This window comes from Vipera berus (assembly GCF_964194415.1).
Source record: "Vipera berus genome assembly, chromosome: 14".
Lineage (NCBI taxonomy): Eukaryota > Metazoa > Chordata > Lepidosauria > Squamata > Viperidae > Vipera > Vipera berus.
Window position 1 is genome coordinate 12,691,035 of NC_138217.1, and position 26,396 is coordinate 12,717,430.

General features: G+C 46.9%; 3 protein-coding genes across 4 annotated transcripts in view; all 3 read right to left on the bottom strand.

The window, feature by feature from the left end:
* Positions 1 to 8,354, bottom strand: part of HIP1R (huntingtin interacting protein 1 related) — a 28,414-nt gene extending 20,060 nt beyond the window's left edge. The window contains exon 1 of the mRNA XM_081339176.1: positions 8,206 to 8,354. Coding sequence (XP_081195302.1) covers positions 8,206 to 8,298 — 93 coding nt within the window. The 5' untranslated portion in view covers positions 8,299 to 8,354. The remainder of the gene's footprint in view (positions 1 to 8,205) is intronic.
* A 1,313-nt stretch (positions 8,355 to 9,667) lies between these two features.
* CCDC62 (coiled-coil domain containing 62) lies at positions 9,668 to 20,888 on the bottom strand. Of its 2 annotated transcripts, XM_081339188.1 has the most exons (14): positions 20,705 to 20,888; positions 19,994 to 20,183; positions 19,647 to 19,839; positions 18,792 to 18,946; positions 15,045 to 15,146; positions 14,607 to 14,778; positions 14,330 to 14,431; positions 13,569 to 13,657; positions 13,348 to 13,448; positions 12,522 to 13,187; positions 11,469 to 11,628; positions 10,736 to 10,864; positions 10,526 to 10,612; positions 9,668 to 9,737 (listed from the first exon to the last, which is right to left on the bottom strand). In XM_081339188.1, the coding sequence occupies exons 2-14, from the start codon at positions 20,027 to 20,029 to the stop codon at positions 9,717 to 9,719; spliced, it is 2,013 nt and encodes a 670-aa protein (XP_081195314.1). In that variant the 5' UTR covers positions 20,030 to 20,183; positions 20,705 to 20,888; the 3' UTR covers positions 9,668 to 9,716. The 2 variants fall into 2 exon arrangements, with proteins under 2 accessions (XP_081195314.1, XP_081195313.1); XM_081339187.1 differs by lacking the exon at positions 20,705 to 20,888 and having other exon boundaries at positions 19,994 to 20,473.
* A 666-nt stretch (positions 20,889 to 21,554) lies between these two features.
* On the bottom strand, positions 21,555 to 26,387 carry DENR (density regulated re-initiation and release factor). Its single transcript, XM_081339221.1, has 8 exons — positions 26,215 to 26,387; positions 25,247 to 25,386; positions 24,658 to 24,677; positions 24,203 to 24,287; positions 23,812 to 23,895; positions 23,358 to 23,474; positions 22,503 to 22,642; positions 21,555 to 21,856 (listed from the first exon to the last, which is right to left on the bottom strand). The coding sequence occupies exons 2-8, from the start codon at positions 25,344 to 25,346 to the stop codon at positions 21,812 to 21,814; spliced, it is 591 nt and encodes a 196-aa protein (XP_081195347.1). The 5' UTR covers positions 25,347 to 25,386; positions 26,215 to 26,387; the 3' UTR covers positions 21,555 to 21,811.
* Between the last annotated feature and the right edge of the window lie 9 nt (positions 26,388 to 26,396).

Genomic DNA, 26,396 nt, shown 5'->3' on the forward strand with positions numbered 1-26,396 from the left:
TCCGTCGTAACATTGAATTTATCAACCGGCTGTAAGTTGAGGACTGCCTATGCGGGTAGTCCTATACTTACAACAGTTCATTTAGTGACCGATTGAAGTTACAGCGGCACCGGGAAAAAGTGACTTAGGACTGTTTTTCACACTTACGACCATTGCAGTATCCCCGTGGTCATGTGATTTAGATTCGGGTACTTATGACGGTCACAATGTCCCCGGGGTCACGTGATCCCCTTTGGCGACCTTCTGACAAGCCGAATCAATGGGGGAAGCCAGATTCACTTAACGACTGCGATGAGAAAGGTCGTAAAATGGGGCAAAACTCACTTAACGAAGGAGTCACTTATCAACGGGAATTTTGGGCTCAACTTTCATCGTAAGTCGAGGACTACCTGTCCCATGTCTCCAAAAGGACGGGACTGGATTCCCGCTGAGTCCTGCAGGCATTCACACATTCAATGCAACCTGCATCTTTTAATCCGGCCGCCCTGGAGCTCGGCTAGGACGGCAGGCGGCTTCCGCTGACCGGTAAGGCCGCCGGAGCCCTGACCTCTTTTAGCACAGAGCTCCATTGTCGAGGCGTTCATTGAGATTCCACAAGTGCTCGGCTTGCAGCTGAACCGAGCAAGTTCGGCGGGGGGGGGGGGAAACGTCGTTTTTTAATGACGCTTTGAACCTGCAAAGCTTTTCTAGGATAACAGCAAAAAAAAAACCAATCTGCAAATCTGCAATTTATTTCCAGCACCCCTTGCTAGATCTGGGTCTCTCACCCCAAAGGGAACCCTTGGCTCTACGCAACACACAACGCCCGAGGAAGGAACGCTTCCAGCTTATGCGGTGGTGTCTTCTCGGGTGATTTTTTTCCTCCAGTAGAGACTTCCGATTTACAACTCAGAGAGGTTTTTCCCTCTCCCCTCCCTTCCTGCCTCTTTGTATGCCCGAATGTGGAAACCATTGTACCTTAAAAGGGAGCGCAAAAAGCTCTAAACAAACATTTCCACATACAGGAAATGTATCACTTCTCCAGTTTCACCCCGAAGAAAACAGACAAATAGCTGTCTTTGCATGCTCAAGAAACCTGGAAAATGTTGGATTCCCACCTGCACGGAGACCTCTCTCTTGGCAAGAATCTGACTCCCAGCATAGAATACGGGTGGGGTGGGGAGCAATAGCTACCAGGACCCCAATTCTCCAGATACCCAGGTTCAGAGAAAAATCCAAGGATAGTCCTAGATGCACCATCATTCGCGGAGCAATTGTTTGAAGCTACAGTGACAATGAAAAAAACGAATTTCCTTGCATTCGTGACTTGCGCTCGAGGAAAGTCATGGATCCAGCAGGTCAGCCTGGCCCAGACTGAGCAAAAAAAAAAAAAAGAACAAAGATAAGGAGAAAACTTTGGATCTGCTGGTAGCATCTCATCGCTTAAAAAGTACTCTGAAGAGGAAGAGAACATCCTGCTCACCGGGATAAATTTAGCGCCTTGTGTTTGCTTCCCTTTTCCCTTTGGCCTGGGATGCTAAATTCCTAATCAGAATTTCTTGCTGAGCTCGGGGAAGAAAAGGTTTTGCTTGCAAGGCTGCCAGTTCGTCAGATGCAAAGGAGAGAAACAGGAGACACCTGACCCTCATTCTTAAGAGTAGGTCACATTTCACGGCAGGCACTTTGTGGGTTTGTGTGCGTTGGGAAATTGCAGGTTTCTTCTTCTGGAGTTCTCGGAATGTCAACCGAGTGTGTGTGGGGGGGGGAAATCCAGGAATAACGAGAGAGACCCTCCTAATTCTGATGTGCAGAGTGATGCGCACCAGATGTTCCGGCCAGTTGTGTATTTTCGAAGGCAGCTGTTCTGGCCTGACGCAAAGCAGGGCAGGTGAAAGAAGGCAACTGACCCAAGCCCAGGGTGAGGGTAGGTAGCAAGTGGGTGGGTGACACACCCTGGTTAGCAACCACCAACATTCTTTGCATTCCATCACTTGAACATGGAAGCCGGTAATTGTGCAAAGCAGGGAAGAACGCTTTGAGCAGAGCTGGGGAGTTGAAAAAAAAAATCTCACCCAGCTTCTCTAGGAAAACCCCTGCTGAAATGGCATAGGGTCACCTGCCTGAGCAGGGGGTTGGACTAGAAGACCTCCTGGGTCCCTTCCAACTCATTTATTCTGTTACTTTGTCAGGCCTCAAACTAGGATGGCGTTCAAGTGGTGCTCCAGATGTTTTGGGACCGCACCCAAGGCACCAATTCTTATTATTATTATTATTGTGGATCGGGTGTGTAGACTTCAGCCATGGCTAGTTTCTATTTTGGCATACTGTGCGTGTTAAAATCAGGTCAGTTCAGTGACGAGCTTAAGTATCTTGTACGTAGTGAGGGAAAGCCACTGGTAAAGGTTTAAGCAGGTGACCGAGATAGCAGAGAATAGGTCAATATGAATTTGCTCTGGCAGCGTGCCAGAAGCTTAGCACAGTGTTCCCTGCAGATGTAACTTTGGAAAGTTCCTACATGGAAGAAGCTCTCCTACAGCAGTCCAGATCTGTTGTCCTTCCATCTCCATCAGCCCCAAACGGTGGGAAAAGATGGAGGGATATTTTGAAGGACCTAGAGGATCATCATTCACCGCCCTGAGTCCTTCGGGAGAAGGGCGGTATATAAATCAAATAAGTATAGAATAAATATAAATATCATCATGGAGCAGATTCTCTAGACGCACAAACTCTTTGCATCCAACAAATTAATAACTTCTCTGGAGAAAGATTTGTCCCACAATCACCCCTAAAGTCCATGAAACGGGACCACAGCTCACCTCCTTCTCAAACTGGCCAAGTCCCGGGTCCAAGAGAAGAGAATATTTGTAGCTCAAGGCTGAGCCGTGGGGTACTTGATGCTCTCTGTGCTTGGTTGCTTTTCTTGCAGATGTTTTGTTACCCAACTAGGCAACGTCATCAGAAGGGTGTGGGATTTGTGGAGTGGAGGAGAAACTGTGGGGTGCTCTCTGTGCTGGGTGGTTTTCTTGCGGACGTTTCATGACCCAACCAGGTAACCTCATCAGTGCTAAAAAGGACTGGCGCTTGCTTTGTTTATATACTACTAGCTTGCCCTGTTAGTATCGGTATGAGTGTGGTTTTCTTGATAGTTCCTTGATTAGGCTGTTGTTTACTTGTCTACACTGGCAGTTCCTTGACTGGAGTATAGTTTTACTGCTTGATTGCTGGTCTAGTGTCACTTTGGGGCCATCCTTTTTCCAAATCTGAGCAACTTCTACCAATTAGGCTTTCCATGCCAGCTTCCCAGAGGTCAACCCTCTCCCACCACCCATCTTCTTCCCGGTGTCCAGAGGCAGGAAGGAGAACAAAGGAAGTGACTCAGGATTTGTTTGGAACGGCTGAGATGAAGTCACCAAGCTAGAGAGACCTTCAAAATCTTTCTTAGAAGCTAAGCTTGTATTTCTAGTTTCCACACCAGAGGTTTCCCAGTTGTGAAAATCTTTATTTCCGTCACGGTGATCTCATTTCCTCTTTGACACCTGATTCTTAGCCACAGAAGAGCGAAAGAAGGAACGTGAGCCCAAGGGTTTGGTGTCAGCTTGGTGTGGCCTGTCATTTGACCTTCGGGTGAGCAAAATCGCCCTCAAAACATCTCAGGAAGGTTGCAATCCAATTTAGACGTCTCTGACAACTGCTGGCAGCCCTTTCGTGACACCCCAAGATGGGCAGAGCTGGAATGTAAAGGATGCCATTCCTGGGTGTGCTTGTCCGTCTTCCCACACAGAGCCAGATGGGTGTAGCCAAGAAGGCTGAACATCCTCTCTGCTGCTGCTGCTCACATTTGAGCAATTAAAGATGACTCAACCTACAATTACAGACAATGATGTCCGATGAACAACGCTTATCTCAAATAGTCAAAGGATGCCCAGATGGGAAGTGAACAAACCAGCACATTTGGCAGGCACTGGAGAGAAGTATGGAGGAGGGGGGGGTGTATATCCACGTAGGGAGCCCCATTATGTCAGAGAATAATGACCAGAATTACTTCAGCCCACACAGGATGGAAGTGGAGATGCGCTTTCAGTGGTTAAGCTATGAAAAATGATGAGTTTCTCCTCAATTATGGACCTTCTCTTCATCCATGGACCTCTGCCGACGCTGGAGGACATCTACAGTTGGGAGCAGATCCATCTACCAGAGATGGTCCTGGCCACCATTCCAATGTCCCTCATGCAAAGCTTCCATATTCTTCCACATCCATCTTATTTTTGGTCCTTCTGCTTCTCTTCTTTCAACGGTTTGTCATCTTCTGCCTCCGGAGAAGAAATCACATGAGGTCCTTCTAGGCCATTTCATGTGCTGCAGATGGGCTTTTGAATCCTGGCTGGCCCTCAAGGCTGTGAGCAGAGTGCTGTTGAAGGAGGAAGGTTGCATCACACCTTATCCAGGGAAGTCCCAGGCAGGGCTAAGAAGGACTCCAAAAAAAAATCTTTCCTAACTAAAGATAATACCAGCAATCTCGCATCAGGCAGGCAATATTTAAAGTTAATCATTAGCCACAGAAGCACTTTTTGCAACACACCTGGGGGGAGCCCAACCAGGTTTCTCCTCACTGGTGATCAGAAAAAAGGATCCTTTGCTTGGCCATGTGTAGATCTCCAGCAGCTTGGCTAGGGTCCAAAGAATCTGGTCTTCCGCTTCATCTGGATCTTGCCAACCTCCTTTTGGGCTGATCTTAGCTTTGGATCCCACAGAGGATTGGCAAATGGCCATCGTAAACACTCAGTGTGACGGGAACTTCTAAAAAAGCAGCCTTTCTTCCAAATGAACCCCATATTTGCACTCCCTGAGGCTGTGAGAGTGGGATAGAATTCCTTCAGCTCGCTGCTCCTCCAGCTGGAGGCTCTGCATAGACTAAAGGCTGCTAAATCCATGATGGATGGATGCACGTACACAGATAGTCCTCACCTTGACCCCCTCGCAATGGGGGTCAAAATTTCCAAGGCTAAGCAAGGTGTTTTTAATTGAGTTGCTCCCAATTTCATAACCTTTACTTCCCACAGCTGTTAAACGAAGCGCTGCAGTTGTTAAGACAATCGCACGGTCCTTAAGCAAGCCCCTCTTCCTCCATCAGTTTCGCTTGTCAAAATTGGGAAGGCTGCAAACGGCAATCACGTGACCCCCCTGGATGCTGCAACCGTCATAAACATGGACCAGCTGCCAAACGTCCGAATGTTGATCGCCTGACACTGGAGATGCTACGACGGTCGTTAAGTGAGAAAAACAGTCCTAAGTCTCTCTCTCTTCAGTGCTGTGAGTCCACCTGTATTTATCTCTCGTCAGTCCCAGGACTTTTTTGTAAGTCACGTTTTTCAGCGACTTCAAACATCGCTAAACAAATGGCTGTATGTACGTAAGTACGGATACAGACACATCCACACCTCTTCTTGGACCTGAAGCAAATTGGCACACAGGTTTGTGAGCACCAAGATCTTTAGAAAGCCACAAAAATTGACCGAAGATCAGCCGTCTCAGATTGCTTGGTTGACCTGGTGAGAGCCTTCATAGCTTTCGCTCGACTTTAACCAGTGGTTATAAAACTTCCCTACCTTTGCACAACCAAACGAGAGAAAAAAACAACTTCAAAGAATTAAAACACTCTCTCTCTCTCTGTGTGTGTGTGTGTGTGTATGTTTTCTCTGTGTGTGTTTGTTTGTTATTCCAAACAAGGCTATGTATTTTAACAAACAGCCTGTCTGATCAAACATCCAATGGATTTTGGGTTGTTGTTTTTTTACAACTCCAAGCCTTGGCATATGCCAAACCGGATTTGCTAGAATAACTAGGAACAAAAACAAATGTTTGGTTTGCTGAAAGTTAGTCTGAAGAAATGTAAGGTTTTGAGAAAGAGGGTGAGAATGAAACCAGAAAGGAAGTTGCTTAATCATTCCCTTCAAGATGGATTTAAAAAATGGACGTTTGGATATTTGTGTTTAGACACAGAAAAAGTCAAGGCGGCGTCAGTTCTAAGTAGCACAAAGGTGTGTGGCCGTGAAAGAGGATCGGGCGAACTTCCTGGTTCTTACAAAGGGCCTCTTTAGACATTAAATATTATGTTTTGAATCAGGGGAACTTTCAGTTTTAAAAAACCCTCACAGTTTAAGCAGTCTCTTCTGCTGTAATGTGCCTTTGGGATATTTTGGCTAATGGAGAGAATTCTGCACATGGCAAAGAATTATTTTACTTGATTCAACATGATTTCTTAACTCCTTCATTGAGAAAAATCAAGACAGCTCTAGCTAAAAACTCCAGAAAAATAATCCAGACTCCATGTTGAACAGGAAAAGAAAAAATAAATCCAATCTTGAGATTTCCAATAAACCAATCCTAAATAAAAAGGAAAATATTTAATAGTGGCAGAAATGTTTTGTAGTCTCTGCTCGCTTCAACAGCTCTATGGGCAGCAAGCTATGAAAAATGGGTTCCTGATAATCTAAGGGGCAACAAGTTCCTATTAAAATTTTTAAAAAAACTAGTTGAAAAAATATGACATCATAAATCATTGCATCAATTACGAACATGCTAAATTTTTGCTTCCCCAAATACATAGTTATGTTATCTTGTTAGTGTTTTTCTCAACCTTGGCAGCTTGAAGATGGGTGGACTTCAACTCCCAGAATTCCTTAAGCCTGGGAATTCTGGGAGTTGAAGTCCACCCATATTCAGGTTGCCAAGGTTGAGAAAAACAATGCTACAGAATAAACCAAGTATCAAGAGAATCAACAAACACAGATCTTGCTGTGGCCAGAACTTGTCAACAGCCACAGCATCCACTCTTAAGCACCCCCCAAAAATGTAAATAAGCTTGGAAAGATCAACATGAACCATCTCAGGCTCCTCCAGAGCAAAGTGTCACCCCAACAATAAATATCAAAAATATTCAGGAAGAAAAGTAGAATCAGCAGGGTTGAACGACCAGACTCGCCGAAACAAAGACATTGTCTTTGAAGCTATGAAATGTATTCCTCCACTCCCACCGGTCAGTGAGGGAGACACATATTTTGCGTGCATTGGAGCAAGATGCACATATATGGAGAGCACCCTGGGATTTAACAGCAAGGCACTTTTTTTGCACCACTGAAATTCCGAATCAAGAAGATTTCCCCCTCCCTTCCCAACATATCAAACGATTTGTGGATTTTAATTCATCATGAGTCGGGCACATTCAGGCGGCTGGGCAGAATCGCCAAGACATTTTGAAAGAAAAATATTCAGAAAGAACAAATTAACACCAGAAACTGTGCCTTTCTGAACACGGGCCTCCAGTTGTGTTCACACCCAGCTTGCGAACTTGCAGCTGGCCAGTCAGCGGTGCTTCCCTTTTATTTTTTCCCCCCTCAAATTGGGGGCACAAAGAGATCAATTCTGCCTCTCCCCTCCGTCCAAATTGCAGGGGGGGGGCCCATGCAAACCAGCGTCTCCCCCCCACAAGGGCGCAACAATTCCTTGAATGACAAGGAGGCAACTGCAGAGAAGTTTTACAGCCGTGTAAAAATTAAGGCAGTATAATTAACCAGAAATAAACAAATGCATCATCACGGTATTCATAATAATAATTAACTTATAATTTATGGGATGCTGGGAGCCTGGACAGGCTTAACATTCTTTCTTGCTCCTGCATCCCTTTTTCAGGGTTGACCCTCCCCACCCCCAAGATCCCTTTGCAACCCCCCCCAACGGTGCTGCATTCACTTGGGGAGGGGGGAAAGCGGCTTTATCGAATTGATCCTAATTTCCTTCCTCCTCCCCCCCCGTGCTTTGCCTTCCTTCCGGGCTCTCTCTCCAGCTAGGCAAGCAGCCCCAGCCTGACTGTGGAGAAGGGGGGGGGGTGGGTTTCCTTTGAAGCAAGGAAGCCCCCTCCCCGTATAACCTGCAAAAGATGCGGCCGGGGGGGGGTGTAGCAGGGAAGAAATCGGATGCATTCTGGAGTGGGGGGGGATGCTCTAGGCAAGCATGCATGGGGGAGGCTCTTGCAAGGGGGATGTGGCGGGGGGGGGCCCGCAGATGCATCCGGCAGGCCCCCCTTTTGCGGGGGAGGGGGCGCTGATCAGACTGCGGGGTCTCCCTTCCTCCCCCACGAAGACCGCGCGCACCCCCTTTGCAACCTGACAGCCCCCCCCAGGAAGCAGGGGACCCCCCCCGGCGCTCCCCCCCCATCCCCATCCCTGCCTGGTTCTTGTCGAACTGCTCCCGCTCGGCCTCCAGGCTGTGCCCGCCGCGGCGGCTGAGCACGCGGGCCGGGACGTTCTTGATGGTGTTCATGGCCCGCGATGCCCTCCAGCCCGCCCGGCCGCCTCGCCCGCCAGACGCCGCGCCTGCCAGGCAGACCCGGGGGGGCGTGGCGCCGGACCGGCCACGCCCCCCCACGGCGGCGCCCACTCGCCAGCCGCTCGGCAGCCGCGCCCCCGCCAGGGCGGCCAATCCGCCGCCGCGCTCCCCGCCCGGGCCACGCCCCCGCGGGACTCAGCTGGCAAGCAGCAGCCGGGGCGGCGGCGTTGCAAGTACGGGCGGTCCTCGGGCTACGACCTACGCAGCGGGGCCCGGCCTTTCTGTGGCTGAGCGAGACGGTCGTTAAGGGAGCTCCGCCCCGCTTTACGACTGTCCTTGCCGCAGTTGCTAAGCGAATCGCTGCAGCTGTTAAGTTGCGAAGGGAACTCACACACACACACACACACACACACACACACACACACCCGCCCCGGACTTTGCAGGTCAGAAGGTCGCCCGAGGGGATTGGTCCCCTGACCGTTGGGAGGCTGCGACCGTCGTAAATAGGGACCGCTCGCCAAGTGTCCCAGTTCTGATCCCGTGACCCCGGGGATGCGGCACTGGCCGTAAGTGTGGAAAAGGGTCGTCATCATCATTCACTTTTTTTCCGGTGATTTGGACGCGGAAGCTTCTTCATTTTCCCCCTGGGGGAAAAAGTGGGGAAAGTCTGAAACCACAAGCTGGTGGTCTTGGTGGACGAGGAACCCTGGAGGAACCTTTCCCATCAGGCTGAGCCCCGGCTCTGGGCTGGCCAGAAAGAGGGGGTGCCTCTGGGTGGGCTCCCCTTTGGAGCCGTGCTTCTCAAACTGGGGCCCTTTAAGATGAGCAGACTTCAACTCCCAGAATCCCCCCCCCGCTGAGCCGGCCACCATTTTGACGTTTCTGAATAATAGCTGGTGCAAATACCAGTCTTAGACTCCAGCAATAAACAGGCCTGCCTAAGGGAGACCTCCGTTCCCCAGTAAAAGACACCAAATAAAAACAAACACTTTCATTTCACATAATAATAATAATAATAATAATAATAATAATAATAATAATAATAATAATAATAATAATAATAATAATAATAATAATAAATAATAAGTTGGAAGGGACCTTGGAGGTCATCTAGTCCAACCCCCTGCTAAATAGCTGGTACGAAAACACAGCCAGCCCCCCTGCAAATACATTTCCAGTTGTATAAAAAAATATGCATAACAGCGAACTCCCTCTGAGCAGGCAAGCAATTAATCCGCGCAGAACATTTCTAGAAATAGTTTTTATTCACTTCAGCATAATTTTAATTTACACACACACACACACACACAATTTGAGGGAACGGACTGCTAGCATCAAGTCACAGGTTGCGAGGATTTCCCCCCCCCCCCCGACTGAGTGGCGGGTGACAGTCCGGGCACGATATTCCGCCTTCACGAAGAGAGTTTTCTTTCCTGTTGTAGACAAAACACAAGACAGCTGGTCTTAAAAAGAAAAAAAATCAACTTTAGTTGAAGCAAAAATAAACCGAGGCACGTTCCCAATTAGTTTCGGGTTTTTGCTGTTTTTATGCCTTTGGAAAAACACTGCCCCTCGTAGCCTTGGGGATATTTTTTTAAACTATGTTTACTTCATAAGCTGTGCTGCCTTGCTGAAAAATGACTTTGTATCAGGGCTGGAAAGTTTTTTTGTTTTTAAGTTTTCCATTCCTGTGCAAACAGCTGACATTCCTGCAACCGCCAATTACTGTACATTTTCTCCTTAGGCGGCTAAAAAAAATCAGGGCCGGCAGGGTTTGCAAGCCATGAGGTTCGCTGGAGCGGCCGAGCGCTCCGTGGATTTAAGACCAGGCTGCAAAAGAGGCACCTTTTCACATTCTCAGACCCCAGTGCCTAGGTGGCATTGCGGTGCCTGTGTCACATGACCTTGGGACAAAGCAATGGCCATAAATATGAGACGGATTGCCAAGCGTCTGGATTTTGATCACGTGACCATGAGGATGCCGCAACGGTCGTGCGGAAAATGGCCATAAGTCCCTTTTTTTTAGTGCTGTTCTAACTTTAAACGGTCTCTAAGCAAACTCTTGTAAGTTCGGGACTACTTGTATTTTGTTCCACCAACATTTGCAAATCGTTGGGCCGAGGCACCTGAAGTTTTGAGGTTCCAGAAATTCCCAGCCAACTTTCTACCGTTTCCCCAAGATCTCAGCTGTCTAACAGGAGCCGAAAGAGGAAGAACTCACTTGAGAAGCAAAAGGAGAACGTTTCATTCTGGTCTGCTCCTCAACAGGCACCTTCTGTTCACAAACGGACTTGGGATCGTCCCCTTCCTGTCAAGAACAACCAAAAGCAACATAAAAACCAGGCAAGGCGTCAATTGGTCTGCGATGGCCGCCATCTTTCTGCTTTTGACCTCACCCTACAGACCCCTAGTTGGAAAGGCATAACCCTACCGTATGGAGGCTGCTGGCCGGGCTGGAGCAAGGGCTGGTGCTGAGCAGGTGGCGGTGCTCAAGGTGGGTGACCATCTGCCGGGTTTCGGCCCACATCTGCTGCAGCTGGTCATCGGGCGAGCGGGAATCCTAGAAGAAGCCCAACAAAATGGGTTAGGAACCATCTAGGAAAAACTCAGCCCATGTGAAAGGTTAAGCGGTCAGGGACAAGGCAAGCCACCAGAAAATAAACTACGAAATAAACTAAGAACAAGCCACATTCCCTTCCCGCACTGATGATGTTCCCTGGTTGGGTAAAGAAACATCTGCAAGAAAACAGCCAAGTTCAAGGAGCACTAAGGACCCCACAGTCCTTTTGCTCTTCCTCTTTCTCCTCCTCCTCCTCCCCCATCTCCTCCCCCCACTCCACAAACCCCACCCTCTTCCAGCACTGATGGTGTTACATAGTTGGGTCATGGAAAGTCTGCAGAAAAATTACCAAGCTCAGAGAGTCCCAAAGACCCCTTGCTATGTGGTTTTTTTTTCATTGTAGCTGCAAAGAAGCTAGAAGTGGGGGAATCACTGCCAATAATTTTGGGCCAGGTTGGGTGGGATCAACAGCCAGAATATTTGAGGCTTGTGGCTGTGTTTCAACAGCAGAGGCTCAGCCAATCTCAGTGTATACATGGTTGTACTTTGACAATAAAGGTTCATTCATTCATTCATTCATTCATTCATTCATTCAGATACTTACGCGATGGGTGGGAAGCTGGCAGCAGCCCAAGGGGCCAGGAAGGTCCGAAGGGTACTCAAGGGCTGAAGGCATCTCAGCAGGCTTCGTCTCCTTTGACCTCAGGGTCGATGTGAAACATGGTGCACCCCAATCACAACCGTTCAGGGTCCCGTCATGGTCACTGTTAAAGCAAGAGCAAAAATCTCATGGTTGTTAAGTTGTTTCCGAAGAAAATGAGATATACGCTAGGCTGGGCTGGTGAGCGTCCTCTGGGCACCTGGGCCGTGCTTAGGCCATACAAAGTGCCGATGGTCAGAATCCGTTTAAGGCAGGGGTGTCCAACCTTGGCAACTTGTGGGCCTGTGGACTTCAACTCCCAGAATTCCCCAGCCAGCCTAGAATAGAATTCTGGGAGTCAAAGTCCACAGGACTTCAAGTTGCCAAAGTTGAAGGTACGGCTAGGCTTAATACCTCTAAGAATATTTTTGAAAAACAACCTGGATATGCTCAAATTATAATTATGGGTAGGCCTCGACTTACGATCACAAAAGGGAACAGACTCTGCAGCTTTTCTTCCTTTGTCCTTTGGATAAAGGCCGTTCATTTTACAGGCTTCAAAAGGAGGGGGAGTGGCAGTTTGGCGCCTTGCAAGCAAAACCCCGAGACAATTTACAAATTCCGCAGCAAGACCGGCAGGCCAGAGCCACATTGGCCTTGAAAGCGGCTGGGAGCTGATCAATGCTGGTCAGACCAACTTTAAGCCTAACTGTGATCTGTGTGTTTTTCTCAAAAGAGGGCCGTTAGGTACCCTCCCTGCATTCACAACCTAACGAACAACACCCGACTTATGACCACCTGTTTAACAATCGTTCAAAGTTATGACTCGGTCCTCGCGTTTACAACCAACGCAGCATCCCCACCAGCTGCAACAAAAGTTGTAAAATTTAGCACGGCTCACTTAACGAATGCCTCACTTAGCAACGGAAATTCTGGTCAGGACTACCTGTACACATATTAAACCCACAAAATAGAAGTGGACACCAAAGACCCTGAGGCTTAGCTGAAATACAGAACCTTTTCAACTCAGGAGCATCCTGAGGGTTCGGGGATGACTCCCTGCCCCATAAGCCACTGCCATCATTCTCCGCCGGCTTGAGCATCTCGGTCCACTCTTGGTTTGAGAGGCCCTGGTAGAGGCTGGCTTTACGGCCGGCACTGCAGGCCGATTCGCAGGCGTGGTTCCCCGGGTAGGGAGGCACGCAGGCTCTTTGCCGAGGGGGGATTCCGGCTGTGTCTGGGGAAGCATCTTTGCAATCCCCACTGGAATTGTCGAAGAATCTGGGTGCCAGGCAGCTTGAGAAGTTGGCTTCGAACCAGTGTTTGTGTCTCGGTAAAGCGGTCGCCGTGCTCAGCTCCGACGTCCAAACCGTTTCCCTGGATCTGGACGTTCGGGGAACGTCCAGCTGGGCAGCCAAGCGGTCCTCCATCTCCCCAGCACACCTGGGACTGCTCGGCGTCGCCTCTTCCTGACGGAGGCATCTGGGATGGCAAAACAGCCCTTCGTGAATGCGCTCCATCTGCTGCTCTTGCTGCCTGTTCTGGGCTCGGCAGGAGTGGCTGGCCTTTTTCAAAGGACAGTCGGGAAAGTGGACAAAATGCGTGGGGATCTTCCGGCTGACTTCGCCGCAGAGGGAGTCTCGCTCGTCGCTGATCTCAAGGTCCGACAAAACCATCCCTGGGCTGAAAAGAAGAACCTCACGTTAGCCCGGTTGGCCTTAAGGCATAGCTTTATGTACTACAGGCAGTCCTTGACTTAAGATCACAATTGAGCCCAAAATTCCTGCCGCTAAGTGAAGCAATTCTCTCCTCCCCCCCCCCCCCGGTCAGCAAAGTTGTGTACCTCCCATCTTGCGATTCCGTCCTGCGTTTCTCTTTGCTTTCTTTGGAACTTTCCAGGTGGAAATGCAGGAACTGGAGGTCCCGTTGCTGCTTCAGGTAAATCTGGCAACAGAGGACAAAACAAACCCTGGAAAAGTGGGGATTTTAATTTCGGGGACATTTGGCCTGGAGACTTCCAAGGATGAAAAAGGAATTTTCGAAGAATTCTGTTTACACCCTGACCTGTCTCAAATTGTTCAGTTCCGTGTCCGTCCGAAGCTGCTTTGATTTGGCGGAAAGAAGCAGCTGATCTTTTCGGCTCGCCCTCTCGGCTGTGGGAAAGGAAGGGGTGGAAGAGCTGGTTGTTTTCCAGAATCCCAAAGAGAAACAATAAATATCTCATACTTATCAATCGCCGGAAAGACATTACAGATAGTCCCTGACTTACGACCACAATTGGGAGGGGGCAGAATTTCCATCGCTAAGCATAGCATCGTTAAGCCAGTCGTGTCTGATTTTTCAACATCTTTTGCCACAGTTGTTAAGTGAATCACTGAATTTTTTAGGTGAATTGTGCAGCCGTTAAGCAAATCCAGCTTCTCCCACTGACTTTGCTTGTTGGAAGCCAGCTGGGAAGTTGCAAATGGCGACCACGGGACCCTGCAACAGTCCTAAATACATGCCAGTTGCCAAGCGCCCGAAATTTGGTCACATGACCACAGGGATGCTGCAATGGTCCAAAGTGTGAGGACCAGTCCTAAATCACATTTTTTCTCTATAACTTCAAACGGTTGCTAATCAAGTGGTTATAAGTCAAGTACTAACTACATCTCAAAGGGGTGCAAAGAAAAAAAAAAGGCATTCTCCCACTTTAAAACAGCCGAATTTTACTTGAGTAGTTTTGATTCATATGCTTACCAAACAAGTGATTTTTTTAAAAAAAAAATCAATTCATCAGGGGCCATTTAGAATTCAAGGCTCAGTAACCCTTCAGACTTACTCACCGGTAAGCATTAATTCATGACTTAAATAAACATTTTCTTGCTTCAGCTGTATAATTTCTTCCCGTTGTGCGCTGTTTTCTTTGTTTTTTTCACTGAGATCCCCTTTAAAGAAAAAAAAAGAAACAGCAAACTCCTGAATTTTCTTAAAACAATCACTTGCAATTCTGTTCGGACAACATTTCCTCCACTCCATGGCTGGCTGGGGAATTCTGGGAGTTGAAGTCCACAAGTCTTAAAGTTGCCCAGGCTGGACACCCCTGCCTTAAATATAATTTACCTTTCAGTCTGTTTGCTTCTAACATCATTTCCTTCAGCCTGAGCTTAAAATTCTGTTTCTCCTCGTTGAAATTCCTTTCTTCCATCTTGGAGGCGCACAGAACACTTTCTAACTTTTTAAATTTGCTGGTAAACTCAGTGATCTGACTGGTTGCTTCAAGGATATCATTATCCTACCGAAACCAAGAAATAAACTGGGTTGTACATGAGTTTGCTGAAAAGCAAGGAGCGTCTTTGCAAAAGCTGTTCATTGGTGAAGAGCTTAAAAGAGCTTCGTTCCTTAACTGGGGAATTCTATGGGTTGAAGTCCACCCATCCTCAAGTTGCCGAGGTTGAGAAACGCTGTTAGAAAGGATCAAATGGATCTGTTTGCGGCCTTTTTACCTCCCAATGATGGGCAAAAAATTGTAGGAACATTTCACGGGCCCAGATAAAATACCTTGAGTCTTAAAAGCGTCAGAAGCTCTTCCTCCCTCGCTTGAAGCTGACCCACTTGGTTTGAGAGGTCCATCACGGAGCCAACCAAGGTTTGGTTTTTGTCCTAAGAAAGAGAAAAAAGAGAAAAAGAACAGGATGGAGATCAACTTGTAGGTGGGGATCTTCTCTGAACTGACCTATCCCATCATATCAATACAGTGAAGTCACTCTGAGCTTTGCAGATGTCTTTATCTCTGATTTGCAGGACCTCTGCCATTGACTTCCCAAAAGATTTAAATGGCCCCCACTTTGCTGGTGCTTCCAAAGGGCCTGAAAACGTGCCTTTTTTGCCCAGGCTTATGATGATGCACCCCTTCATGGATTACTGCCTTGTCGTGGTGAAGGGGCTTGCGTAATTCAATGAAGCTATGAGCTATGCCGTGCAGGGCCACCCAAGACGGACAGGTCATAGCTGAGAGTTCTGACAAAACGTGATCCACTGGAGAAGGAAATGGCAACCCACTCCAGTATCTTTGCCATGAAAACCCTATGGACAGTACCAAAAGGCAAAACGATATGACGCTGGAAGATGAGCCCCTCAGGTTGGAAGGCGTCCAATATGCTACTGGGGAAGAGCAGAGGGCTAGTACTAGTAGCGCCAGAAAGAATGAAGCGACTGGGCCAAAGCCGAAAGGACGCTCAGCTGTGGATGTGTCTGGTGGTGAAAGGAAAGTCCGATGCTGTAAAGATTTTTTCTCCATAGGAACCTGGAATGTAAGATCCATGAATCAAGGAAAGCTGGACGTGGTCAAACAAGAGATGACAAGACTGAACATCGACATCTTAGGTATCAGCGAACTAAAATGGACAGGAATGGGTGAATTTAATTCAGATGACCACCAGGTATACTACTGCGGGCAAGAATCCCTCAGAAGAAATGGAGTAGCCTTCATAGTCAATAAAAGAGTAGGAAAATCAATACTGGGATACAATCCTCAAAATGACAGAATGATCTCAGTTCGAATCCAAGGCAAACCATTCAATATCACAGTAGTCCAAGTCTATGCCCCAACCACCAGTGCTGAAGAGGATGAAATTGACCGGTTCTATGAAGCCCTACAGCACCTTATAGAACTAACACCAAAAAATGATGTCCTTATCATCATGGGGGATTGGAATGCTAAAGTAGGAAGCCAAAAGATAACCGGAATAACAGGCAAGTTTGGCCTTGGAGTACAAAATGAAGCAGGGCACAGGCTGATAGAATTTTGTCAAGAGAATACGATGGTCATAGCAAACACTCTTTTCCAACAACCCAAGAGACGGCTCTACACATGGACATCACCAGACGGTCATCACAGAAATCAGATTGACTATATGCTCTGCAGCCAAAGATGGAGAAGCTCTATACAGTCAGTAAAAACAAGACCAGGAGCTGACTGTGGCTCAGACCATGAGCTTCTCCTTGCAAAGTTTAAGCTTAAACTGAAGAAAGTAGGGAAAAGCACTAGGCCACTCAGGTATGAATTAAATCATATCCCTGTTGAATATACTGTAGAGGTGACAAATAGATTTAAGGAATTAGATCTGATAGACAGAGTGCCTGAAGAACTATGGACAGAGGTTCGCGACATTGTACAACAGGTAGCAACCAAAACCATCCCAAAGAAAAAGAAATGCAAGAAAGCAAAATGGCTGTCTGAGGAAGCTTTGCAAATAGCTAAGGAAAGGAGGGAAGCGAAAGGCAAGGGAGAAAAACATAGATATGCCCAATTGAATGCAGAATTCCAGAGAATAGCTAGAAGAGATAAGAATGCCTTCTTAAATGAACAGTGCAAAGAAATAGAAGAAAACAATAGAATAGGGAGGACCAGAGATCTTTTCAAGAAAATTGGAGAGATGAAGGGAACGTTTAATGCAAAAATGGGCATGATAAAGGACCAAAATGGCAGGGACCTAACAGAGGCAGAAGAGATTAAGAAGAGGTGGCAAAATTACACAGAAGAACTATACAAGAATGAGCTTAATGTCCCTGATAATCACAATGAGGTGGTCACTGACCTCGAGCCAGACATCCTAGAATGTGAAGTGAAGTGGGCCTTAGAAAAGCTGAGCAACAACAAAGCTAGTGGAGGTGACAGTATTCCAGCTGAGCTATTCAAAATCTTAAAAGACAGTGCTGTAAAAGTGCTACACTCAATTTGCCAGCAAATTTGGAAAACTCAACAGTGGCCACAGGATTGGAAAAGATCAGTTTACATTCCAATTCCAAAGAAAGGCAGTGCCAAAGAATGTTCAAACTATCGCACCATTGCACTCATTTCTCATGCTAGTAAAGTCATGCTTAAAATCCTACAAGCTAGACTTCAGCAGTATGTGGATCGAGAACTACCAGAAGTACAGGCAGGATTTCGAAGAGGCAGAGGAACTAGAGATCAAATTGCCAACATACGCTGGATCATGGAGAAAGCTAGGGAGTTCCAGAAAAACATCTACTTCTGCTTCATTGACTATGCTAAAGCCTTTGATTGTGTGGATCATAACAAACTGTGGCAAGTTCTTAAAGAGATGGGAGTACCAGACCATCTTATTTGTCTCTTGAGAAACCTATATGCGGGCCAAGAAGCAACAGTGAGAACTGGACACGGAACCACTGATTGGTTCAAAATTGGGAAAGGAGTCCGGCAAGGCTGTATACTGTCGCCCTGCCTATTTAACTTATATGCAGAGCACATCATGAGAAAGGCAGGGCTAGATGAATCAAAAGTTGGAATTAAGATTGCCGGAAGAAATATCAACAACCTAAGATACGCAGATGATACCACTCTAATGGCAGAAAGTGAAGAAGAACTAAAGAGCCTCTTGTTGCGGGTGAAGAAGGAGAGTGCAAAACTTGGGTTGAAACTTAACATTAAGAAAACCAAGATCATGGCATCTGGCCCTCTCAATTCCTGGCAAATAGATGGGGAAGAAATGGAGGTAGTGACAGATTTTATTTTCCTGGGCTCCAAGATCACTGCAGATGGGGACTGTAGCCAAGAAATTAAAAGACGCTTGCTCCTGGGGAGGAAAGCCATGACAAATCTAGACAGCACACTAAAAAGCAGAGACATCACCCTGTCAACAAAAGTGCGTATTGTCAAGGCTATGGTCTTCCCAGTTGCAATGTATGGCAGTGAAAGTTGGACCATAAGAAAGGCTGAGCGCCAAAGAATTGAGGCCTTTGAACTATGGTGCTGGAGAAGACTCCTGCGAGTCCCTTGGACTGCAAGGCGATCAAACCGGTCAGTCCTAGAGGAGATCAATCCTGACTGCTCTTTAGAAGGCCAGATCCTGAAGCTAAAACTCAAATACTTTGGCCACCTAATGAGAAGGAAGGACTCACTGGAGAAAAGCCTAATGCTGGGAAAGATCGAGGGCAATAGAAGAAGGGGACGACAGAGAATGAGGTGGCTGGATGGAGTCACTGAAGCAGTAGGCGTGAGCTTAAATGGACTCCAGAAGATGGTAGAGGACAGAAAGGCCTGGAGGAATGTTGTCCATAGGGTCGCGATGGGTCGGACACGACTTCGCAGCTAACAACAACATGATGATGCAAGCTCCCTTCTCTATTTTTTTCTTTATTTCCAACCGGGTTTATTTTCTCTGCCTCTTTATTCTTCTTTGTTTCACGTTGTATTCTGGATTTAACCATTTGCAAGCTGCCCAGAACATCACTCGGCATGTAAATTTAAATAATAGGAAATTCATAATGATAATAGCAGCCTACCTCTAGGGTCTGACATTGAAGAGATGTGCGGGAGGCCTTTTGACACACTTCCTGCAACTTCTGCTGAGTGTTTTCGAGGGTCGAACTACAGTCATTCTGCAGCTTTAATCTCTGTGTCAGGATTGTTATCATTTCATTTCTCTTGTGTAGCTCATCTGGAGGGGAAGTTCAAGTCTTGTTAACAGCGGTTAACCCACATTTCATTCATCCTCCATCTCTGTTTTGAAATTACCATTCGAAACTCTGCTGCACGCAAATTATTTATTATTTATCCAATTAATTTGCCACCCGTGCTGCGGTTCAGACGAGACTGAGCGGCTTTAAATTAAGCCAGTCAGGAGCATCCTATTCAATTTAAAATAAATGCTGAGAAAAAAATATTTAAACATCGGGGAAAAAGAAAAGAGAGCGAGGACACAGTTCTCCAAAAGAACACCCACATCCTGGTCTCACTGACCACTTTCAGATTGTTCTACCTGCCATATTTCTTTGTCCTTCAAACTGGACAGTTCACGATGTGAACACTTCGTTAGAGAATCTCAACACAACTTTGCTAGGTTTTCACAAACAGAAGGAAGGAAAAATACAACGGCTCTACTACATACATATAGCCCTGTGTTGGAACAGCATCCGGTCACTGATTTAACACAGTACTGGGAAGCTCTACTATCGTTAGAGAATCTCTTGAAAGGATTCTATACCTAAGATAACATTCCAGGATTTCCATGGTGCCAGAGGAACCTCAACAGAGCTGCAGGCCAACAATTCTAGGACAAGACAGGTCAACTGTTGAAATTCCTGAGTCATAAAAGAGCCAAGGTTGCCTACCCCTGGCCTAGGCTTTGTGAGACTCACTTTCCAACCTGCTGCTTCGTTCTTCCAGAGTCAGTATTTTCTGACGATTGTCCTCCCAAGCCAAAAACTGCCTCTGATGCACAGCCACCATGTTGTTCAGCTCCTTATCGCGATCTTTCAGCTCTGCAAGTAGCAGCTGGAGTTCCTTCCTCAGTTTCTGAACGATGTCGCTCTCTGATTCCGAGGCGAGGGTCTAACAAGGCAGAAAAAGAGACTCAGGGAAGGAGTACAGTATTATGATAAATTATATCAGATACCCCCCCCTACCCAGTTCTCTAGGCTGATCCGTGCATGGTGAACGGTAACCTGTAACGCTAATGTCATTTTCATATTTCACATCTTCCTACCTGCAAGGGACTGGAAAGGCCCAGTGAAGAATTCATCAGGTTTCCAAGATCAGAACAGGGTCAAATAAGCCAACTTCATTTCAGGTGTAGCACAGGTGCAAAGCAGAGAAACTCTGTTATCCGGGGTTGTTTAATAGATAGAAATTTTAATTTAGGGTTGATTATAATAGTAACTCTAATACAAAATAATCTGGAAGAAAATAGAGTAAGGCGAAAAGAGGTTAAAAAAAAGGAGGAAATTCACCGTATAATACAACACACATCCAGACCTATTCGCCCATCTCTGTACACAAACCCCTACAGTTCTTGTATCGTACACAGTGACACACACCCATATCCACAGATACTGAACTCACATCAATACAGAGAAACCCGCTGCCACGTGAAAAGTACACAACCCTACATTACTTACAGGGCTACCCAGATGCGAACACACACACACACGCAGAGAGACACTGAACCCACATCTGCACACGCAAAGATCCACCAGCCCGTGTAAACAACCTCCCACCCCCCGTCCCAGGTTCTTGGTGCCATACACACTAAAACCCTGACATACACGCGCGCATAGCCCCAGGCGGGTGATCCCGTGTCTACACGAGAAACGCGTTCCGGGATACCAACACCGTTCCGGGACCCCTGCCGGCCGAGCTCCTCCCCATGGCTGCTCCTTCGCCTCCTTCGGGCGAGGCCAACCTGTCCGGCGCTCACCTGTCCGGAAGCAGCGCCAGGGCCGCGGGGGCGGACCGGAGGGAAGACTTCGGAGCCTCAGGTCCGCGCCGGTTCCAGTCTTCGGGAGTTCCCAGCGCGACGGGCGGTTGGAGGCCCCGGCAAGAGTTTTCCCTTCGCGCGATTCTCGGCCGCCCCATCGCGGCTGCCTTCCTCCCGCCCCCCCCCGCGCCCCCTTACTTAATGCCCCTTCCCCGCCGCTCTCTCCTCCCTCCCTTCCTGGGTCTGGAAAAGAGGGCCGTTGTTGAGAAATAGGAGGTTCGAGAGATTTCTTTGCAAGACTGAATCGCCACAAATAAAAATCCGCTTTCCGGACCTCGCTTTCAACCAGGGGGTCTTCAAACGTGGCCCTTTTATGTCTTGTGGACTTCAACTCCCAGAATTCCTCAGCCAGGTACGCTACTGAGGAATTCTGGGAGTTGAAGTCCACAAGTCATAAAAGGGCCAAGTTTGAAGACCCCTGCTCAACAGTCGCACTACGTGCTTGTGAAGTCAGCTTTTTTTTTCCTTTTTGCTTGTGAAATAAACCTTTTTTTGTCTCCGAGGGGACCTCAGTTTCATCCGTTTGCTTGTGGGATCTTTTCACGCGTGCGTGGGGGTTTGGCTCAGAGATGGAAAATCTGCAAGCTTTTAGCCTCCCCCAGAATCTTAAGAGGCAGGGTTCTTTGTGCAAAGAAAAGCAAAGTCATTTTTTTTTAATTTCAAGACCAGACTGTGTGGCACATCCCTAGGGGCTACATTCATATATTAGGCTAGGCCTCGCTTTCGAGGAAGCTGCCAACTTGGGTTGAAATCCTGAGTTAAGAAAATGAAGGAGACACACACAGCAAAGAACAGTTAACAACTTTATTAGATTAAATCTCTATTTCCAGCCGAAGCATGATACTCTCACTTTCCCCAAGTTTAAACTTTGGCAAAAAAATGTATCACAGACAAAAAAATAAAAAGCAGCAGACAACAGTAAAAATGCCACCAAGGAAACATGCCTCTTCAACTGACAGGCAAGTCCCACTTGGATTATATTGGCTTAGAACCGGGGCTTTGTCCAAAAAAGGCAGAAACTTGTGTTGTGGGTTTTCCAAAGCAATCTCACTTCTTTACTTCTCCTAGATCTTCAATACTGTCATCATCCACCTGCAGCACAGAAGTTCAAATGTATTATCACACCAGAAAGGATCATATGGAAATGAATTGAATATCTTGAATTTCAAAGATTATTTGGTGGTGGGAAGAAGAGAAATTTCTTTAATTCCAAGTTTTACCTAAGTAAGAGTCAATCAGTCAACAGATTATATCCCCGTGCCCAATTAGTGATTTTTAGCTAGTTTAACAAAACTAGTTGAAGACGTGGCATACAGGAAAATAGGTATGGGAGGGAAGAAAAACAAACCTAGTACCCAACTTTTTCCCCCCTTTTCCCTCCCCACACCTCTAGTCTCATAAGCATATCTCTCAAAATATAAGCCTGAGGGTTTCTAAGCCATTCCCACCAATCTTTTAATATTTTAGAGAATTCACGAAAAAAAACCTATTGATATGGTTGCTAGAATTCGACAATAGCTTAATGGGATGTAATCGATCCATTTCAGCAAAGAGTCAACTGTCATAGCAACTTAACATAACACAATGTCAGTTTCTAATTCCCCACCAGGATATCATGGAATTTCAACTTTACAGCTCCACTGCAAAGTCTTAAATGCAACGGAAAATCCACTCCGGCAACTTGAATGAAAAAGCTCTTTTTAACAGACAGTCACTCCAATGAGTTGTGGTGGCTTACCTCGGGCCATTTTTCCTGAATCACTTCGATGATATCATCTGTGAAATCTCCCTGAATAATTATTTCATCTTCTCCGGTGACGGAGGCACCACAGGAAAACTTTTGAGCAAAAAACCTTTGTGCCTCCTTGAGATCTATTTCTGTTTGGAGAAGAGAAAAAGAAATAAAAGACAAGACACGCTGCTGCTGCTGGTGCTCGGTTACCAGTATCTAAAGCCAGGGTTTTTCAAAATGGGCAATGTTAAGACAGATGGACTTCAACTCCCTGAATTCCTCAGCCACCTACATTATGCTGGCTGGGGAATTCTGGGAGTTGAAGTCCACCGACCTTAACATTGCCACTTTTGACAAACTGTGTTCGAAACCACCAAAGTCTTTACACAGTGACAAGATTGGCAGCCAACCCAGAATCCCGCCTAGTCAGATGTGAAACAACCGAGTCAGATTATTTTTTATTTATTTTAATTCCATTTATATTTTTTTATTTTTATTTTAATCCCATTTATATCCCGCCCTTCTCCGAAGACTCAGGGCGGCTTACAAGCTTAGCAGTAGCCTTCATTCTATGTATATGCCTGCTTATTAGGGCTTTCACACCCCCCCAAGCGGCATTATTACATTATTATTATGGAAGAAAAAATTCTCTATCCTGACCTTAAGCCCAAAATTGTAGGCCCACATTCAAAGGGGGCTCTCGCATCATTTAGAATATAGATTCCCAGCTTCAAAAAACTGGTCCCAGCCCACTCTCCTTGGTAGCTCGCAAGCTGCTCCAGAGATAAATTGGTCTTTAATACTGGCTGATCTCCACTGAGCCCAGAGACCTCTGTAAAAACGTGGTTTTGCTTCACTCACCAAAAGTCGCAAGGCCGCATACTCGCGTGACGTATTTTTTCTTCGCTCGGGGGATTTTTGCTATCGTCACTTTCTGAGGCACCGTTTTCTTCTTCTGTTTTATCTGACCCCTTCCACCTGGCGGGCACACAGAAAGGAAAGGGAATAAATAGCTTTTCAAAATCTAGCTTGCAGGATGCAAAAAAAAAAGAGGCCAGCTGTCTTTCTGACTCTCTCACCGTCTACAAAGTCACCTCTCAAACTACCTTGAGCAGGGGGTTGGACTAGAAGACCTCCAGGGTCCCTTCCAACCCTATAATTCTATGTTCTCACCGCCCCAGCAATAGCTGAGCTCGCCCTGCCCAGCCTGGGGTGCTCCAGAGGTGTCTGGAGTTCTAATCCTGGACGACACCAAAAGAAAAACTGCAGTGTGCATTTATAAGGTCTTAAGGGGAAAAAAAAGCTGAATCATTGCCTCTCTTTTGTTTTTTCTTTTCTTCCTCTTCACCGATTGTTCCTTGGCCTTCTCCGATGCCAGATTCTTGTTTAGGGCAGTTTTCTGGAATTCAAATATACCCAGTTATTAGGGATGTCGGAGTCTTGCAAACAAATAAAGAGAGCGGTTATAGATTTCTTTATGGGGCTTTTTTTACGAGGCTCCCTTCCTTACGATGATCCTACTGAGAGTTATTTCCATTTAGCAAATTAAGCCGCCCTATTGGTATTATTTTCTCACAAAATGCAACTTTGGAGTCCTCTCTGCCACCCAGAAAATCCCACTGGATTTAATGCAATGGTTTCCCAGACAAACGAGGATAGGGTTAGGAAAGGAATTTCATGCTCAAAAGGTAACAGAGAGTATTTACCTACAGTAATCTTCGCGAATTCATTTGGGAAATTCTTCTCTAGCCACTGCCTGCATTTTGCCATGTCAGGCATGTATTCACAATACTGGAGGGGGGAAAAACAGAGTAAAGCTATTTCTTTAGAACGGCAAAATCTATATAGCATTAACACAAATCTTTAGGACTTGCATGTAAGAGCAGAGAAAAAAATCATTTTGGACAAATGCATGTCACAGATCATCTTTCCACACAGGGAAAGGAGAGTCTAGTTGGATGACCCTTTTCTATAATAAAAGCTGTTTTAGCCATCTTCAGTGAGATCAGTGCAACTGTGAATAGGCTGAGCTGGCATAATTCTAACCAACTTAGTTTTCCAATTAAATCTTTATACAAGATAATTTTTTTAAAAGCTCTCTAGTCACTCCTTTTTCATTGACTGCACAAACCAAGCAAAAGCAAAAACGAATGCTACTCACCTCCGTTGGCAAGGAACAGACTGGGGAAGAAAACAGGAAGAGTTTAAAGCAATGATAATGATCTTTTGTATAATCCAGCTTAAAAAAAATCTATTTAAGATAAGGTATCTCAAAATGCATTTGTACCACAATACACAGCAGCCCCAGCCAGCATGGCCAATGAAAAGAGATGCTGGAAGCTGTGATCTGATAATATCAGAAAAACCACAAGCCTTCCATCCCATGTTTAAGACTGGTCTTTCTAATTAGTGTTTTCTTAGTTACAGAACGCCATTTTGTAAAATAGGCTAACTTGTAACGTATTAATTCCTATCTTTTTTGTGAATGCCTGTTTTCATTTTTAAAATTGCACGGAAGGCATCTGCCAACTGTATGACAGTGTTTCTCAACCTCAGCCACTTTAAAGTTATGTGGACTTCAACTCCCAGAATTCCCTAGCTAGCTACATTTGCTGAAGTTGAGAAACACTGTTCTAGATAAAGCACTTTCTACTGTCCAAACCTGGATAATCTGCAAGTAGCCTGAACTAGGATAAGTGGAAAGAAAACCCACCGGTAACTTATGAAGAAGCTGTCTTTTTCACACCTACCTCCACAGTAGAGCACGCGAAGGGGGTAGTCCGTATCTGGTCTGGCATTATATCTTTGGTCTCCTTGGCAGTCAGGGGCCACAGGCTCCGCCGTCTCCATCGCCGTCTCCCCAGTCCAGAAACCAGTTCAAACGCCAAACCTAGAAACAGACAGGCAACTAACTGACTTCCAGCGATCATAAAAGGCAGAAAACTTTAAAGTGGCCTACGAATGAGGGCTTGTGAAATTAGTTGCCCATCTGCGTGTTCCGAAATCGTTTGTTTGCCAGGTTACTCTACTGATGGTCTACTTCTGCATATGACTTTCCTCCAAGGGAAGAGTCAGAGAGAATTGGGGCCACCTTCTCCAGCCTGAGGACCTCCACAGAGTGGAACTTCAGCGACCACAATAGCCAGCCTCTTCCTGGCTGCTGGCAAGAGATCCTGCATTCTTCTGAAATCCCAACTTCTGGGGACGCTGGGCAAGGTGAGGGATTCTCGCAGGCGTGTGACTTTATTTGGGGGGGGCGGGGGAAGAATCTGTGCAAATCGGGGGAAAAATATTCGCAAGCAAATGCTGGTGTCAGAGGAAGTCTGATTGTGAAGTACAACCGGGCTTGCTTCATCCTTGGATGGGAAACCCACCCCCCAAAGGAAGCCCAAAGCAGTTGCACCCCAATCTAGAAGGTGGGGTCTGCAACACTGCCAAGGAGGAGCCTGGATGCCAAATTGGAGGGGGTGGGGACGAGAGCTGGGAAAGATGCCCAGCAACACCACCCAACCCCCCCCCAGCCAAAGGGTGGCCCAGCCAGACCCCCCGAGGGAGCCCCCGCAAAGGCTCAATGGTGAAAAAAACCCCAGAAAGAGGACTCGGGACCCCCTAGGTGGTTGGGGGGCGTCACGAGATGCCCGAGCCAAGAGCGACGGGATGCCCATCCCGGGCTGGGGAAAGGCGGGGAACCCCGGGTCTCCCCCGGGCGCCCCCTTACCCGCACGCCCCCTCCAGGCGGGCGGCTTCGCCGGACGTCCAGCAGCAGCAGCAGCAGCAGGCAGGCAGGTGGGAAATCTCGCGAGAGCGCCGCAGGTCTTGGCGGACTAGAGGGAAAACCTCTGCTGCCCTTCCTCGGCTTTTTCTCCTCTTCCTCCCTGGGAGTCGCTGTGCTCGCGGAAG